Source organism: Vulpes vulpes, chromosome 9, assembly GCF_048418805.1.
Source record: "Vulpes vulpes isolate BD-2025 chromosome 9, VulVul3, whole genome shotgun sequence".
Lineage (NCBI taxonomy): Eukaryota > Metazoa > Chordata > Mammalia > Carnivora > Canidae > Vulpes > Vulpes vulpes.
In genome coordinates, this window is record NC_132788.1 from 97,639,600 (window position 1) to 97,657,731 (window position 18,132).

The window sequence follows — 18,132 nt, forward strand, 5'->3', positions numbered from 1 at the left end:
AAGCCTTACCCAGGGCTAGTCTAGGGCGTGACAAAGCTCACAATTGTCAGGTGCATCAGCTCTAGTTTTATGAACACCAAGGTCTACCCCTCCAAGGCTGATGTCCTAGGTCTTGGGTAGGGCCCAGGAGATCTTCCTGGTCAGCCAAGAACAGAGGTTTTACCCCAGCTGGAATGTTTGCCTGCCCACCCAGTCCTCCACCGCACAGGAATGAAAGTCATGGAGGGCCCAGCCAGTGACATGGCTGATCTGCAGTCTCATAGGAGCCTGGGCTGGGACCATAGCATTTTATAGATGAGACCAGAGCCCAAAGGACACAGGACTCTTGAGGGCTATACAAAATCAAGTAACAGGGAGTTCCCAAGGGAGACACCCACAATGCAACCAGCTCCTCGTTGGACAGACCAGCCACACAGACACCAGTTACTGCTCCAGTCAATGAAAGGGAAACTTTATTGAGGCCCCAGGACCCATTGAGGCTCGGGCAGGAGGCCGCCCTGCGGGCAAAGGAAGAGCCGGTGGAGGGGCCTTATTTGACCTTCTTTTTGGGGCGCAGGTTGTTGGTGTGGCCGCACTTCTTCTTGCGGCAGTTGACAGCACGGGGGTGCAGGCGAGCATAACACCTTTACAAAGACGAAAGAGACAGGTGAGGGCAAACCCCAACCCCAAGCCCTCCCACCAGGGCCAGCCACCCACCCCTATCTGAGAGTACACACTTGCGGCAGATCATCTTGTCACAGTTGTATTTCTGGGCCAGCTGGCGGAGTGAAGGCTCGATGATGCCACCTCGCAGGCGAAGCACCAAGTGCAAGGTGGACTCTATAGGAGGGTCAAAGAGAGACAGTGACTGAACCTGGCCCCAGCACCTCAGGCACAGAGCAGGATCCTCCAGACCAGAGCTTCTCAAATGTGATGGGGTATTCTACACATAGATGGGCACAACAGCCCAGACCACACCACAGAACCTCCATCTCACTTCCTACTAGCCCTTGGAAAGTCTGAAGCTAATATATGTCAAATATAGTGTGCACAGGGGTTTCCTGACAAGGCAATTTCTAAGGTATGCAAAGTTGATCTATTACTTTGCTGAGCAAAATAAATTTAGTTGCTGCAAAAAGTGACATCAAGGAGTGTCTGACTGGCTTAGTCAGTAGAGCATGTGATTATTGCTAACAATAAAATCTTTTTTAAAAGAGATTTGAGGGGGAAAAAAATAAATTAAATTAAATTAAATTAAATCAAATCAAATCAAATCAAATAAATAAATAAATAAATAAATAAATAAATAAATAAATAAATAAATAAATAAATAAATAAAAAAAAAAAAAGATTTGAGGGCAGCCCCAGTGGTGCAGCAGTTTAGCGCCACCTTTAGCCCAGGGCATGATCCTGGAGACCGGGGATCAAGTCCCGCATCAGGTTCCCTGCATGGAGCCTGCTTCTCCCTCTGCCTGTGTCTCTGCCTCTCTCTCTCTCATGCATAAATAAAAAAAAAATCTAAAAAAAAAATAAAAAAAAATCTTAAAAAAAAATAAAAAGAACTGAGCCACCAGATGTCCTGTTTTATCACACTTTTGAACAACAAAAAAAGGTCAACAAGAGATGAGAAACCGCTGCCACTTGGAAACCTAGAGACCATAAGATGCTTCCCCCCAACAAAAACTTTACACAAGCAAAATTCATTGGCCCCATCTGACCCTCACCTTAAGACAGCCCACCCCACCCCTCATTTGCAGTGAGGCCATCAAAACTTCATCCTTGGTCCTAGGACTCAAGGGGTCCTGTCCAATCACCCTACCCCCAGTACCTTTCTGGATATTGTAGTCTGACAGAGTTCGGCCATCTTCTAGCTGTTTGCCCGCAAAAATCAGACGCTGCTGGTCAGGCGGGATGCCTGGGAAGAAGAAAGCTCTGTTATGGAGGCTCTGGTGAGTATATTATTGGCAGCTTCCCCTCTCCCCGCAGGGGTGCTCTGGCATTACCTCCAATCTGTCAAAAGGGAAGCTAAGATAAAGAGAACAAGCTCTCTTGTTCCGGAGATCACACAGGGGAGGTACTTGCCAAGGCTGAGGTCTATACAAGTTCAGTACCCATCCTGCACATGACAGTGGCTCCTCTGAGCTGGAGAGGACAGAGCCTCTGGACTCAGCCTAACTCACCCTCCTTGTCTTGGATTTTGGCTTTGACATTTTCAATGGTGTCACTGGGCTCGACCTCAAGGGTGATAGTTTTGCCCGTCAGGGTCTTCACAAAGATCTGCATCTCTGCGTCTGTTGGAAGGTAGGAAGTAGAATGGAGGTGTGAGAAATGCAGGTGCAAGCAGTTTGAGCTCAGGGGCTGGCAAGCCTTGACCCTGCCAGCCCTGTGCCAGCATCAACCACAATTACAGGCGCACCCCAGTGCCCGTTTCCTTCCACCTCTCTAAGCCTGCAGCCCAAACCTGTCTTATAAACAAGATCATGCTTCCTTTACCTTACTCCTGGACCATTATGGCAAAGGGTGTTTCATGGGAACAAGGACTGTGGTTATGCTCCTTGGATCCAGCAAATGAGACTGTCAGCTTTGATGATGGAATGAAAAGTACATGGCTGGTGCACTATCTTGCCAGACAAAATTTTCAAGTGTGGTCTGGAGATCCCAGCCTCCCTCCCCTTCTGTAAGCCACATTTGCTCCACAAGCAGCCCTTCCTGCTACCTGAGTGGAAATCCCATTTCAGTAGCCACTCCAACACACTTTCCTCCCTCGCAGTTCTCTCCAACTCCAAGCTCAGACACCCAACACCCTGGCTTCTCTCCCAATTTATACCCAAACTCGCCAGACCACGCTTCCTGCCTTTGCCCCAATCCATAAACGGTATCTGCCAACCACGTGCCTGGTACTTGTTTACACATAATTTCATCGTCCAAAAAAAAAAAGAAAAGTATAAGGTGGACGCTACCACCCTCTCCTTATAAACGTATTAAAACATGTCAGGTAGAAAATAACCTTGTGGTAGGAGGAAGAGAACTTAATAATTCTAAGAGAACTGACGCACTACATGGCCCGGAAAAAAAACTATAGGCTTCATACCCCTCCTCCATTAAGGAGTTTGCCCAAGAAGACCATCCACGCCCTCAAGCCTCGTGGGGTAGCTTGGGCTAGCAGAGCACACAGGCCCCCTCTCTCAAAGGCTCGTTCGCATACCGGGACTCAGTCCAGGCTGGGAACCACGGCCTCACGCGCCCATCTCAGCTGACCCGGCCGCCTCGCGGAACCTCGCCCGCGCGGACGGGTTCCGGGCCGACCCCTCCACTATTTCGACGCCTGCGACCCCCCACAGCCTCCCGCCCTACCCGTACCTGGAGCGAACTCGCAAGGCCGCCGCCACCAAACCGCTCGCCCACCTCGTTGAAGAGAAAAAGGGCGGCGGAACCGGAAACCGCCGATTTGCCGCTGAGAGCGCCTGCGCACTCAGCACGCTGCGCGCTTGCGTCACAATCCGCGCCGCGCCCACCCCCCGGCCCCGCCCTGCCGCCATATTGAGTGCTGGCGAACGAAGCCGCGGCGCCTGTGGGCAAGTGTCGCCATCCCGCTTCCGGGTGTAGGACCCGTCCTCCAAGTCACGTGAGGGGGCGGCTACGTCTTTCTGGGTATTTCCATCCTATGTTTGTGGGTTGCCAAAAACTGATGGCACACAGCGGCCTCTTGGGGGATGCTTCCTGACTACAGTAGAGGAGACTATTTGTGCTAAAGCCAAGGAATTAAGTAAAGGATCAGCGGGTCCAGGGCTCAGGGCTCAGGACACAGAAGGTAGGAGGAGGCGCAAGGATGGGACGTGTGAGACACTTGGGAGCCACCTAACACTAGGAGTCAGTTATCTGAAAACTTTCTGGCCGCCGGGAGAGGATGAATTTCAAGGTGGCACTAAGCAGTGAGGGCAGGTGGGGCTGGTGCATTCACTCAAGAAAATGGGGTGCGACCCAGGGTCTGTTTGGGGCCATGGAGGACTTTTGTTAGGACTGAGTCTTGAGTTACCTATAGATTTGACAGCGTAGCTCTTTATTTCCTTGAACGCTTACCAGCGCCCCCTATTGACAGGCAAAAGCACACACTCTTGGATCTAGGAAGATGCCTTTAATAACATAATTAAATTTCTAAGTGCTTAAAAGATGAGGGAACTCTACACAGTGTCTCCTGGGGAATGGGACTCAGCCTGGGTCCCTAAGGAGTCCATCCGGAGACAAATCTGGAGGAGGAGTTTTTCAAAGAGCTAAGGGAACACTTGTGAGAAGTGGGAACAACATGTGTGAGTACATACATAGGCGATGATAGGAAGTTGGGTTATTATGGTTGCTACTGGAGATTCCCAACAGTAGCCACATCTGTTTCTAGCTCAATGGTACCTGGCCGTTCATACCCCTCCTGTCTCACATCCTGCACTTACTTGTCCCCCTTACAGCCGCCTGGGCCCAAGGATGGAAGGAAGCCACTGCTAAGTACACCCTTCCCTTTTTAGTAACAGAGTCTTTTTATTGATAACTTCCCAACAGCATCTGTAAACATCGGGTACAAAAATATTCCGTTTAACTCTGTTTTCCAAGGTGGCTCAGCTTGCTCCATGGAGGCCCTGGGAGAGGCCTGCTGGGCCCTCGGGGTTCACACCTCTGGTCAGAGAAACACAGGCCTTATCAGGCTTGTGGCTGAATGGCCAGCCTTCATCTTGAGCCTTCTACAACTGTCTCAGAAACCTCCTTGAGATACCAACTGGAGACAGTATTCAATACTTTTGTTGGAAGAAGGGAGAAGGAGACCAGAATTAGTAGGTGCAGGGATGGGCTGGGGTGAACTCAGACAAGACAGTGCTGGTCCACTTTGAGGAGGTGTCGACCAAGGCACTGGGGCAGGGGCTATCTGGCTCTGGTCTCTGGGAGCCTTTAAATGTTGGTTAGAGCAAACTTCAAGCCTGGCTCTGGAGAAGCTCCCTTATGCCCAGCCCAACAACTCCAGCCAAGCTGATCATCCCCTGGCTTGGCAGAAGGGTCTGCAGAAGACAGATGTTCTCAATGAGGAAGAAGTGGGAATGACAGACCCCTAGGAATTCCACACCCTTGGGAGGGAGCCTTGTCCCCTGGGGAGCTCCAGGTGACAGAACAGGGTGGCAAAGCTGCTGATCTCCAGGCAGGGTTACCTGCTGCCACCTCAGACACCGAGGGAGTGCTGCCACTGCCCTGAGACCCCTTGGGGTGCCAGGGAGTAGTATTACTCGCCCGGTGTCTCCTCATCGTCTGTCTGGCTGCGGCCATTGATGGCAGGGGAGCTGGAGCGGACATGGGAGAGGTCCTCGAAGCCAGGGCTGAGGGAGGGCGAGACGGTGTCAGGACTGGTGTCACACGAGCCCGTGCTCTGTTCCGAGGTGGCAATGGTGGTTGTGGTGCTGGGCGGGATGAGGTCTTCATCCTCGTCCTCCAGGAGGGATGCCTCTGGGATGTCTGGGGGATGGAGTTGGCTTAGTCACTATGGTGGGCACTGTAATGAGGGATTTACTGGGCCTATGACCCCTGACAGCTCCCCTGCCACCCAACGGGGCATAATGTGGCCCATTTTACAGAGGAGGAAACTGAGGCCCTGGCAGGTGAGAGGTTTTCCTTCAAGGTGCGGCCAGGACCTGGCTTCTCTGGGGTCAAGTCAACATGGGCCTTTGGCCTGAGCCTGAGCCTGGGTCTGCCTTCTTGACTGTGTTGCCAGGACCAGGCTGCCTCAGTATTCTGCTCTATAAACCAGGCCTGATAATAGAATTGCCTTTTTTTTTTTCTTTTTTTAAAGGAAGCTCTACACTCAATGTGGCACTCGAATTCACAACCCCAAGATCAAGTCGCATGCTCTACTGACTGGGCTGGAGGTGCCCGGACAGAATTGCCCTTGTGCCTGTAGTTGTTAACAGCCTTGGGGTGGGGAAATGTCGGCCCATTGGGCAGAGGGCGCAGAATGAGGCTCAGCATGGGGGGATGCTGCACTGCCTCTGAGAAGTCACTGATCTTTTGGGCTACTTTCCCCCTGTATGAAATGGGATAGTCTCAGCCCACTTCATGGGTGGTTACAGGTAAGAGCCTGCCTCATAGGGCTATATTAATCCACATGGGCAAGGACTGTCATCGTTCTTATCCATATTCCCCTGTGTAACCTCCCCCCAGGAAGGGGATCCTGGTCCCAGTATCTGCTCTACAGGTGGCCAAGACCAGAAAAGCACCCCCACCCCTGCCCCCTGCTCCAGGTCTCTCTGGATCTACTGCCCATTAGGGCCTGGACTCAGCGTCAGCCCCTGAGGTGACCTTCCAGAAGCCAGCCCTGGGGTTAGGGCACTGGCATCTGCGAGTACAGAGGCCAGGCGTGGGGCACAAGAGCCCTGGATGACACTTACGGCTGAAGGCCTCCGGGTGCTGCCTGGCCAGCTTCCCTTTCAGCGTCCTGCAGGGGAAGGGAAGGCATACAGGGCTGAACCTGCCAAGCAGACAGGCTGGGCCTGGTGTACACCAGGAACCCTAACTGCCAGCTCCAGGTGGGTGGGGGATGGGAACCCCCCTCCCCCGGTACCGCTTGTCACTGTTCCTGGGCTGGAGGGAGGCCCATGTTCTCAGCCCTGCAGACCTTTCACCCCTGGGCAGATGGCAGCCACCCAACTGTCACAGAGCTTCTGAGTGTCCTTGATGCTGGGCCTAGCTGGGCCCTCTACCTGCCATGCCTTTCTTATGTCTGCCCTCCTCTGTCCAGATAACCTTCCAGGAAGCTTCCTCACTCCATCCTCAGCAGTCACTCCTTTGAGTGACTTGTTCCAGTTGGTCTCCCATCACTGGGATGAGAGTGTCTGTGTTAGGAGTGATTATCCATTCCAGACACCACGTACCTTGCACATATTAAAATGTTGTTCACAGAGAAATGCCTGCTTCATTTCTAACCAGCTGTTTGTCCTTTTCTCCCCCCAAAGTAATAAAGTCATGTTTAAAAAGAATGATAAAGGGATCTTTGGGGTGGAGTCTCATCCTTGACCGTGGCCAACCAGTCCCCACCAGAAGTACTACCACTGCTGGGTCCCTACCCACAGGGCAACTGGGCAGAAACAACTTTCTTCTTCCCGGGTGATATAGATATGCACAAAGGGTGCCAATACTTGGGGTTCCAGCTCACCCCCAACACCATGCCTGGGCAACCAGCCCAATGAGACGCCCCAGAAAATATGTGCTTTTCTAAATTTAATTGGCCCATTGCAGGATTTCTGCTCTGCCAGTGGGTGCGGCTGCCCCCAGGGCCGAGGAAGTGACTCCATCAGTAGGGGAACTGTGGGTGCAACTCTGGCTCACTCCAGGCCCAGGCATGTGGCCACAGTCATTAACAGTGGCACTGATGCAGGCTCTTGAGTGCTGCCTCGAGCATTCTGTGTTTCGTCACAGAAAAAAGCTCAGAAGGGACCCACAAAAAACTGGCAATTTCTTACACCTCTTGAGAGAAGACCTGGATTGGGGGCTGGAGGGACCAGAGGCTTGCCTTTCCCTGGCTGCACTTGCCTTCCTTTTGCCTTATACATCTGGTGCTGCAGTCCATTTTTTGAAAGATAAATGAAACTTAAATTCAGAAACTTCAAGATTTTTTATCCCAAAGTTCAGAACTTCTCAGATTCTAAGTGAGCGCTAAAGCCTCATAAAGCAAAGGAGCTAAATCTCCTTCATTGCTCTGTTATAGGGAGTGGATGGTCTTCATTGAACAGGGGAGGAACTTGAGGCTCAGAGGGGGAGGCAGAAGCTGGAGGGGCTGAGGACCCACCTGATCCTGCGGAAGATGCTGTCCAGGTCTCGCTTCATCTCCACCAGGGTCCTTGTGTGGTGCAGGAAGCGCTCGCTCATTTGCTGCAGGCGGGCACTTGACAGGTTGTTGAAATTCAGCAGCATCTCATTGGTCTTCTCAAAGCGGTCCAGCCTGGCAGCAGAGAGAAAGCACCAGCCCTACACACAATGCTCGACAAACTTGCCATGCCCCAAAAACTAATCATGCTAAGCCCTTTCCTGCTTCATGATCTTTACATGTATTATTCCCTTGCCCTACAAAACTCTACCTGCTGTTTGAGCCATCTAGCAAACTCCTGTTCAACCTTCAAAACCCTACCCAAAAAGCACCTAGGTGGCTCAGTTGGTTAAGCGACTGCCTTTGGCTCAAGTCATGATCCCTGGGTCCTAGGATCGAGCCCCACATCAGGCTCCCTGCTCGATGAGCAACCTACTTCTCCCTCTCCACCACTTGTGCTCTCTTGTGTGCACTCTCTCAAATAAATAAATAAAATCTTTAAAAAACAAAAACTAAGGGGAATCCCTGGGTGGCTCAGTGGTTTAGTGCCTACCTTCAGCCCAGGGCATGATCCTGGAGTCCCGGGGTCGCGTCCCACATCAGGCTCCCTGCATGGAGCCTGCTTCTCCCTCTGCCTGTGTCTCTGCCTCTCTCTCTCTCTGTGTGTCTCTCATGAATAAATAAATAAAATCTTTAAAAAACAAACAAACAGATAAAAACAAACAAACAAAAAAACCCTAAAATCCTACCCAGTACATACTTCTCACATAGCCTTTACTCCCTCTCAAGCAGACTCTGACTCCTTGGACTTCCTAGACCCAAGTTATTCCTCTGGCCCAGCCCTGATACAATGGGGCCAGGAAGGTCTGTGTCTGGTTTTGTCTTCCCTGACTGTGGGAATTCATCAGGCCAGGCCTAAATCTGACCCAGACAAACCCAGCACTCTTGTCACAGGATGAGAGAAGTGGAAGGGTATCAGGTCTGTATTGTGTCATAAGTGGAAGGAAGAGCCTTTGTCTTAAATACACAAAAATAAAGCCACAGGAGTCTGTGTTTCCACCCTAAGATTGTGTAAGCCTTTCTTCCCCACAGAGCAGGCTGGAATTAGGGTGAGGCTGTGGTGGTCACATGCCAAGCCCCAAGGAGGGCAAAGGGTGTTGACGGCCCCTCCAAAAGACCATGAGTACTCTGCAGAGACAGCCTAGGTTCTGAGGGACCAGGCTCCTAATGGGAGATCAGTTCACTGGCTTCCTCAGATCCCCTCCTGCAGCCCCTTCCTATCCCCCACTCCCCACTCCAGGTCTTGGGATAGGAGCCCTGCCAAGCCATCCGCAGCTGCAAAACCATCCCAAAGCCCTGCTTCCTGTGCCAAGGCCTCGCCTCCAGGCCAGGAAGGAATTTACTTTGGAGCCAGCCGGCAAATTTGCTCATTTCCTTCATTTTATCACCAGTGTGGGCCCAGGGTAGGGGTGGGCAGGGCAAGAATGCTGGCCAGCAAGTGGATTCCTTCCCACGCCTGGGGCCCACAGCCCTTGGCCACCACTCACATGTTCTTCTGAGCCAGGATGATAGCATTGACGTCATCTGTGTTCACCATGCTCAGGATGCGACTGCAGAAGACCCTCGAGGCCGAGTCCGGGGGGTCCATCTCTTCTTCCTCCTCCGCTGCCTGAAACAAGCAGGAAGAGTCTTCAGTCTATACCAGCCACTGGGGTAGGTGGGATGGAAGGAGGGTCTCAGAACCCCGGGCCCCATGACCGTAAGTTGGTCACACCACCTGAGCCACAGCTTTGTCATCCTAAGAATTCAGGGGTGTTGGGAGGACATATCTGCAAATTGCACCCAAGTACATCAGAATTCCATCACCCACCCACCTCTGCGGCCCCCACTCTCCATGGGCCCAAGGCCATGGCCACTTCTACCTGCACAGATCTGTCAGTCTCCTCCCACATCCCCTTGCTTTGCTCATCCCACCACAGGGCTTTGCACCTGCTGTCCCTACAAGTATGACTGCCCCCTCGAATCATCACCACCTCCAGTATCTTCTCTCCCAAGAGGTCTTTGATAACTACTCCCTACTCTGGTTACTTTTAGCACATCGCTTTATTGCTTCATTGGCTCATCTTTTCCTAAAATTCTCTATGTTATCAATTGACCTTTTTTTTTTAAGATGTATTTATCTTGGAGAGCATATGTGTACACACACAAAAGGAAGGGAAGGGGGAGTGGGAGAGGGAGAGAATCCCACAACCCCATGACCCTGAGATCATGACCTAAACTGAAACCAAGAGTAGAACCTTAACCAACTGAGCCACCTAGGTGCCCCATCAGTTGACCTTTTCACCAGTTTGCTCCCAAAACATTGTCAGCTCCAAGAGGTATGTCTCTCTTCCAGAGCCCAGCCTAGAACCTGGCTCACAGCAAGGATCACCAGAACTTAGCTTAGAGGCTTTCAAACTCACCTCTAGTTAGGACAATAGACTTTTGTTTTGCTTTTAAAGATTTTATCTATTTATTTGAGAGAAAGGAAGAAAAGGCACATGAGCAGAAGGAAGGAGGGAGGGACAGGCGAGGGAGGAGCAGATTCCCCACTGAGCAGGGAGGCTGATGTGAGGTGCAATCCCAGGACCTGGAGATCATAACCTGAGCCAAAGGCAGCAGCTTAATGAATTCAGCCCATTCAGGCACTCGGACGACGGTAGACTTTTATTAACAATTAAAGCCAAGAATTTCAGTCAGTCTGTGGGCCCCAGCAACCTAGATGGCTCTGTGGTTAGGCAGATGAGCATGATGGCGGGTAGGGGCCTCCTGGACCACGCCAGGGCAGGAGGGGCCACAGGTTCAGCATTCACCCTTGAGGGTGGGTGGCAGTGTCCCGCAAAACCTGGAGTCCTGGGCAGCCCCAGTGGCCCAGCGGTTTAGTGCCACCTTCAGCCTGGGGTGTGATCCTGGAGACCTGGGATCGAGTCCCACATCAGGCTCCCTGCATGGTGCCTGCTTCTCCCTCTGCCTGTGTCTCTGCCTCTCTCTTCTCTGTGTCTCTCATGAATAAATAAATAAAATCTTAAAAAACAAAACAAAACAAAACAAAACCCTGGAGTCCTGACACAGCTTGGCTCTGGGGTCCACATATTTAACTGCCAACAGAAAGGCCCAGTTGCAATTTGTTGAGATTCACATACAGGACCAGGAAGGGCTTTCAGAGCCCACTTAACTCTACCCTCCTCTTTACTGATCACTTACTGCATGCTATCAAACCACTAAGCTTCATACACTGAGAACTGTTATCCTTAATCTCATATCAAGAAACTGAGACTCAGACACTGAGGAACTGGGTCATTGTCACATAGCCAGTAAACCCAAGTCACAATTCAAAAGTCCACAGTCTGCAGGATCCACAAAAGTGTGACTCTGAACAGATCTTCAATGCTCACCTACACCAGGACAGCTGCTTCTTACAGCAACTGACTTCTGCCACACTTCTGAATTTTTCCAGGAAAAAAACAAACAAACCAGAAGTGTGTGTGTGCATGCATGCGTGTGAAATTGCCTCATTTACAAATGTTAATACTTTTCTCCCTGCAAGCATCAAGGAGGCCAAGAGTTATTTGCAGCCCCTACTGTCTCCTGGAAATAAACTGCCACACCTGGTGAAGTTCCCCTCACCCAATAATCACTGTTTATTGAATTCCCACTACATGCCAAGTACTAACATCCACAGCATCCACATTTCCAAAGAAGTATGATCATATATAAAGAGGACGCTTGGGCTCGAAGGGCAGAGCCCTGTGGCAGGAAGCCCCACAGCTAGTGCTTGGCAGGTGCAAGATTTGGACCCGTGGAAAATGGTTCTGCTCCAAAGTAGGGCTCTTTCCTGTCTCTGGGTCCCAGATGCGAAGGCTGAGGGATTCAAGGCACACTCTCCATCCAGCTGCCTTTCTCAGGAAGACTTCACTAACAGCTAGTCTGGCCCACATACAGGGTGGAAATGACCCAGCAAGAGCTCTGATCCCTGCTCCAAATGTATTTATGAGGAAAACATGCAGAGAGGGAGGCTGTGTGACCTTGGGAGAGTCACCTCACCTCCCTGAATCAGTTTTCTCATCCAGAAAAGGAGAGTAACAAAGAATCAGAACCTTACAGCGCTGTCTGTGGGGACTGAAACTAATAGTGATAAGGAGCTGGGCTCAGAGCAGGCTGCTTCTCCAAGCAGAGTATGAGGTCCTAGGGCGGGGCCGGGGAACCAGCATTTTAGCTAGGGGCTCCCTGGTACTTCCAAGAACAGGAACAAACACTTGGACAGCACTTCATTTAATCCCCAATCTCCCCTATAAGGCAAACACTATCATCTCCAAGGGCACTAAGGCTCACACGGGTGGGTTCAGTTACCCAAGGTCACACGGCAAGGCGGAGGCGCCATAATTCCATCCGCTTATTTAACAAAATTTAACTTGGCGACCCAACCTTAGCAAAACCCGCGAGTGAGGGGGGACTCGCATAACCCCTCACGCCCCGCCCCTGCAAAGCGGGGAAACTGAGGCCCAAAGAGGGCAACGCCCGGTTCCGGGTGACACTGCACAGCCTGAACATAGGCCGCCCCAGCTCCCGCGCCCCGGATCCGGAACCGGCCCGTGGCGCCGCCGGCGCATACATTGCGCGGACGGGGAAACTGAGGCCTGTACGCAGGAGGGGAGCCCAGATGTGGCCAGCGGCGCGCCCCACCCCGCGACAGCCCGGGGGCCGCGCCCGACCCGGCCCGGCTCCCCAGCGGTCCCGGCGTCCCCAGCCCCACCCCGAACTCGGCCCCGGCATCGGTGACAGCAGCACCTGCACATCTGGCGGCCTTGCTCGCGCTTCCGGGATGGCGCCCGCGCCGCCGCGACGTCACCACGCACCATGCGTGCGATCAGGCGTGCAGGCGACGTGCTTGGCGCCGATGCGCGTGCTAGGAGGCGCGGCAGGAAGGGGTGGGGCTTAGGGGCTGCTACTGTTCGCAAGTGCGTCACCACGAATAGCCAATCAAGCAGTCTCTCTCGCGCCTGCGTAGTTTCCAACGCCCGAGATGCCCGGAAGGGGGCGGGCATCCTATTTAGTAGAAGGTAAGACTGAGGTCTGACGGCGGCAGGGACTTCAAGGTCACGCGGTGCTCAAGTGGCCTGTGGTTGAGCCAGACCCAGGCAGCCTGCTTTCTAGGTTGGGAATCAGATTCATCTAGTTCAGAAATCCCTTCTCCGCTTTTGGTGACCTTTCTCTGGTCCAGGATCCCATCCAAGATCTCATGTTGCGTTTAGTCGTGTCTCCGCAGTCTCCACTCTGTGGCAGTTCCTCAGTCTTTCCTAGTCTTTTATGACCTTAATACTTTTTTTTTTTTTTAAGATTTTATTCATTTATTCATGAGAGACACACAGAGAGAGGCAGAGACACAGGCAGAAGGCAGGCCCCATGCAACGAGCCCCACACAAGGAGCCCCGTGCAAGGAGCCCCAATGCAAGGACTCGATCCTGGCACTCCAGGATCACGCCCTGGGCCGAAGGCAGGCGCCAAATCGCTGAGCCACCGAGGGATCCCCTGACCTTAGTACTTTTGAAGAGTGCTAGTTTTGTAGACTACTCATCGATATGGGTTTGTCCCATGTTTCCTCATGATTAGACTGAAGTTTCTCACTTTGGGCAGGAATCCCACAGAAGTGGTGTTGTGTCTTTTTCAATACATCATATCTGGAGTCATAGGATATTGATGTGTCTCATTGGTGATGTTGACTTTGGTTACTTGCTTAAAGCAATGTCTGCCAGTTTCTCAACTGTTAAGTTACTCTTTCATCCCTTTCAATAAGTATCTTATGAGATACCTCAAGAGACCATGCAAACACCCTAACTTTTTTTTTTAATACATTTTCACCCACTAGTTTTAGCATCCATCCATGGTTCTTGCTGGCAACAATTACTATGGTGATTTTCTATTTATTAATCATTAATTGGAATTCTATTATAAACAACAGCTGTCCATTCTTCTCTAGTTATACATTTATTCAAGTATTTATGTCAATATGAACTCATGAGCATTTTATTTTGTGGGTTACAATTATTTCTTATTTTCCTCTTTTTTTTTTTTTTTTTTAATTTTTATTTTAGGTAGGCTCCGTGCTCAAGGTGGGACTTGAACCCAGGATGAGATCAAAAGTCACATGCTCGGGATCCCTGGGTGGCGCAGCGGTTTGGCGCCTGTCTTTGGCCCAGGGCGCGATCCTGGAGACCCCGGATCGAATCCCACATCGGGCTCCCGGTGCATGGAGCCTGCTTCTCCCTCCGCCTGTGTCTCTGCCTCTCTCTCTCTGTGACTATCATAAATAAATAAAAATTTAAAAAAAAAAAAAAAAGTCACATGCTCTAAGGACTGAGCCAGCCAGCATCTCCTACAATTAATTAGTTACTTTGCTGCCCCTTTAGGTTAGCTTCTATGTTCTTTCAGTATGCCTCCATTTGGGGGGGCACTTGGGTGGCTCAGTCAGTTAAACATCCAACCCTTTATTTTGGCTCCAGTCCTGATGTCAGGGTTGTGGGATCAGGCTCCTCTCTCAGTGGGGAGGCAACTTGAGATTCTCTCTCCTTTTTCTCACTGGCCCCTCCTCCCTTAAATAATTTTTTTAAATTTAATAATATGTCTCCATCTTTCTCTGAGTACTTCCTTACTTTTAGCACTGCAAGATGTTCCATGCTTGGTTTGGGATATCACTGGAATCAGCCATCTCTCCAAAGACCCTGGTTCCTTTTCTTGGAGAATGGTTTTGAGAAACCAAGGTCTGGGTGCTGGGTGTGCTCACTGCTACTGGGGTGTCTGCTCAGAGACCCTCTCGGCAGCAAGAGTTAAAAAATATACATATGTATACTAACCAATGCATAAACATTTATATTTCTATATGTTTTTTTTTTATCTATATGTTCTTTTTTATGTATACTGAAAACCATTAGTTCATACTGATTCAAAGATGCACTTTAAGTGAGATAATTCAAGTTAAATGCATAAACAAAACAGGGCAAATAGTACTTGCTCAATAAATGTTAGCAATTAATTATCACTAGTTGTTGAGGTCTTATGTTGTGTATATGATATGTTTGCATCTAATTTTTCTATGTCTCAGTTTATTAACTATGAGTGATCATAGCATTTGCCTCTTAAGGTTGTTGAGAGCTTGAGAGATCTCTCAAAAGCCCTTGGGTACATGGAAGACTCTTTAAGACCCCTGAAATTAAACATATTTGAGTTCTAATTCTAGCTCTGTCACATCCTAACTGAGTAGACTTGGGCAAATGGCTTAACCTTATGAAAGCATACAGATTAATTCCTTATAATAAGGCTTGGCCCACTACAAGCCCTTAGTAAACTGAGGATGAAGTATTATTACTCCCATATTCTGCTGCCGTCATTCATTGAAAAGTTAATGAGGACCAGGATTATTATATATTTAGTTCAACAGTATTAAAAATTGTTCAGTAAGCCCTCTAGGCACTTCCCCTGGGGGTGGCCCATATTCTGGGGATCCAGAGAGTACTCAGTCCCTGCCTAGCCCTGAGGATCAAAGGACACAGTCTGACACAGACAATCCCAGTACCAAAGAAAACAATGCAGGGCTATAAAGAGGAGAGACTCAAGCCTGGAGGAACCTGAAGAGTGGGGTATGAGGACTCATTTGGGGGCAAGGAAGTAGGTACATCTGGATGGGGTTTTGAGGTAGCATTAGGAGTTTTCTAGGTTCTGACATTCAGGACTGAGAGAATTACAGGAGCAAAGGTAGGATGATGCGAAAGCACATAGTGCGCCTTTGACTTCTGTAAGAATTGTGGAACTCTGTGAGTCAGGCAGCAGCCAATGCTGAGGGAAGAGCCTGGGTAGGGCATGCTGGGAACCATGGTTCTGTCTGAGGGCTGCAGTAGAAGAGGCCCAGACTGGAAAAAACAAGCTTTTCCATTGGTCCCTCAGCCTCTGTTGGAAGCCAGGAAACATTTATCAGGGTCCTGGAAGGGGTGGGGGCTATAAGTCAAGGTTAAAGGGACTTGGCTGGCCCCAAATGTTTTATACACAGTGGAGTAGAGACAAGAAAATATCTTTTTTCTTTGTGTGTTCAAGGGAGAGGGTGAAAAGTGATGGGAACACTCAGACCAGTGATAGAGACATTCTTGGGGGGAGGCCTAAGTCTGGAAATTGGAAGCCTCTCTCTACCATTTTTTAAGCTTTATTTCCTATTTCGTGCTTATCACAGTTGCAATTCGATACTTACCTGAATCATTATGCAATATCCAGCTCCCTGGGTGGAATAGAAGCTCAATAGGAGAAGAGACCTTGGCCTATATTTTTTTTCATCACTGTGACCTTGAACACGACAATTACTTTCTTTGTGCCTCAGTTTCCCCATCTGTAAGATCACAATTGTCTTACCGAAAAGACATGCATCCAATCCTAAAGAAAGCAAGAACAGGGAGAGAAAAGGAGCACAGAGCAGGTGATTCAGAGAAAACACACACAAGAGCTCAAATTTAAGTCTTCATATGTCAATAATCATATTAAATGTAAATAGGCCAAATGCTCCAGGTAAAAGACAAAAATGGGTAGACTAGATCAAAAAGGAAAACCCAATTCTGTGCTGCTTACAAGAGACACACATACAACATAAGGGTACAGAAAGCTGGAAGGTAAAGGTTGCAAAAGGATAGAGCATTTTTTTTTTAATTTTTTTTTTATTATTTATTTATTATAGTCACAGAGAGAGAGAGAGAGAGAGAGAGGCAGAGACACAGGCAGAGGGAGAAGCAGGCTCCATGCACTGGGAGCCTGACGTGGGATTCGATCCCGGGTCTCCAGGATCGCGCCCTGGGCCAAAGGCAGGCGCCAAACCGCTGCGCCACCCAGGGATCCCCAAGGATAGAGCATTTTTTAAATGAGCCAAAAGAAAAAAAAATACTGAGCCAAAAGAGGACAGATGTACCACCTTAATATCAGACAAAGTCCACTCTAAGGCAAAAAACATTGAAATAAAGAGAAGCATATCATAACAATAAAAAGTCCAGTTTACCAGGAAACTATGACAATTGCAATACTACTAGGCAGTCAATGAGATGGCCTCCAAATATCAACCTTTGTCTCATAAGGCTGATGGGAGGATGAAATATACATGAAGTGTTTGCCTTCACTTGTGAAGTCTGAATGTCAGTTATGACTATTATTGTTGCAATAGTTGCTGTTATTAGTTTATATTTAACTTAGTTGTTTATTAGTATCATTGTTTATTGCAGTTCTTCCAGCCTTTATAACAGAGGTGGGGCTGGATGGGTAAGAGACTCCACTATGTAGATAAAAACACTGAGGTTTAGAGATGGTCAGGGAATAGTCCAAGTCCCTCAGAACCATGGGTGACCCAGGGTTTATTTGATGTTCTTTCCCAGGAAATTTCTTATATGTCCTCACTGTCCTAGCACCTCTTTGGCTAACTGGCCTGCTTTCCTACCAACCACAAAGATTTCCCTGAATTTCCCCCACCCCCTCTCTTTTTATGCCAGTCACTGTGTAGGCCTCAGTGCTAAAACAATGACAAACAACAGACTCTTCCCAGACTATGGGGGTTTTCCAATCTAATGGGCAAGGCAGAGGTAAGTTAAATAATGGCACAGACATAAAATCAGTTACAAAGTAGAGGTTTATCATGTTAAGAGGACAGCCAACCAGACCTTGTTTGGGAAGGTCATGGAGAGCTTCCTGTAGGAGGTGACCTTGGAAGGAGCTCCAATCTGACAGGTTAGTTGTCTCCAAAAGCAGTTACCTCCTCCAGGGTTAGGTACCTCCAATAGACAGTGACTCATTCATTCATTCATTCATTCATTCACTCATTCAATTATTCACTCATTTATTGTACTCCCATATCATAGGTGCTAGGCTTCATTCAAGGATGCAGTGGAGACAAAACAGGAAAAATTCTTTTCCAGGATGGAGCAGCATGGGATAAGGGGAGGGAAGCAAAAGAATGAACAAGATCATTCTGTGCTTGGGTAACTCCTGGGAAGGAAGTAAAACAGAGTGAGGGAAGAGTAAGTATTTCCCCTTTTGCAAAATAAGATCCATGAAAACCCATCTAATCGAAGCTGCCACCTTCTCCTGATGCCATGGGTATCTTATCACCCCTCAACAGAGGGTGCACCCCTCAACAGAGGATGCAAGGAAGGAAACTCCTTCCAGCAGCCCTCCTGGCTCAGTCGTTCAACTATTAATTGAGCTCTTGTTCGCAAAAGGCACCCTCCTGGGGATTAGACAGTCCACACGGGGGGCGGGGG

At 49.5% G+C, this 18,132-nt stretch overlaps 2 protein-coding genes across 2 annotated transcripts; both read right to left on the bottom strand.

The window, feature by feature from the left end:
- Positions 1–423: 423 nt before the first annotated feature.
- UBA52 (ubiquitin A-52 residue ribosomal protein fusion product 1) lies at positions 424–3,444 on the bottom strand. The gene is made up of 5 exons (XM_025989609.1): positions 3,340–3,444; positions 2,160–2,270; positions 1,808–1,894; positions 717–819; positions 424–623 (listed from the first exon to the last, which is right to left on the bottom strand). Exons 2-5 carry the CDS (start codon positions 2,260–2,262, stop codon positions 530–532), a joined length of 387 nt encoding a protein of 128 aa, XP_025845394.1. The 5' UTR covers positions 2,263–2,270; positions 3,340–3,444; the 3' UTR covers positions 424–529.
- Positions 3,445–4,489: 1,045 nt separating this feature from the next.
- KXD1 (KxDL motif containing 1) lies at positions 4,490–12,775 on the bottom strand. Its single transcript, XM_025989608.2, has 5 exons — positions 12,641–12,775; positions 9,361–9,482; positions 7,796–7,948; positions 6,399–6,445; positions 4,490–5,469 (listed from the first exon to the last, which is right to left on the bottom strand). Exons 2-5 carry the CDS (start codon positions 9,459–9,461, stop codon positions 5,240–5,242), a joined length of 531 nt encoding a protein of 176 aa, XP_025845393.1. The 5' UTR covers positions 9,462–9,482; positions 12,641–12,775; the 3' UTR covers positions 4,490–5,239.
- Between the last annotated feature and the right edge of the window lie 5,357 nt (positions 12,776–18,132).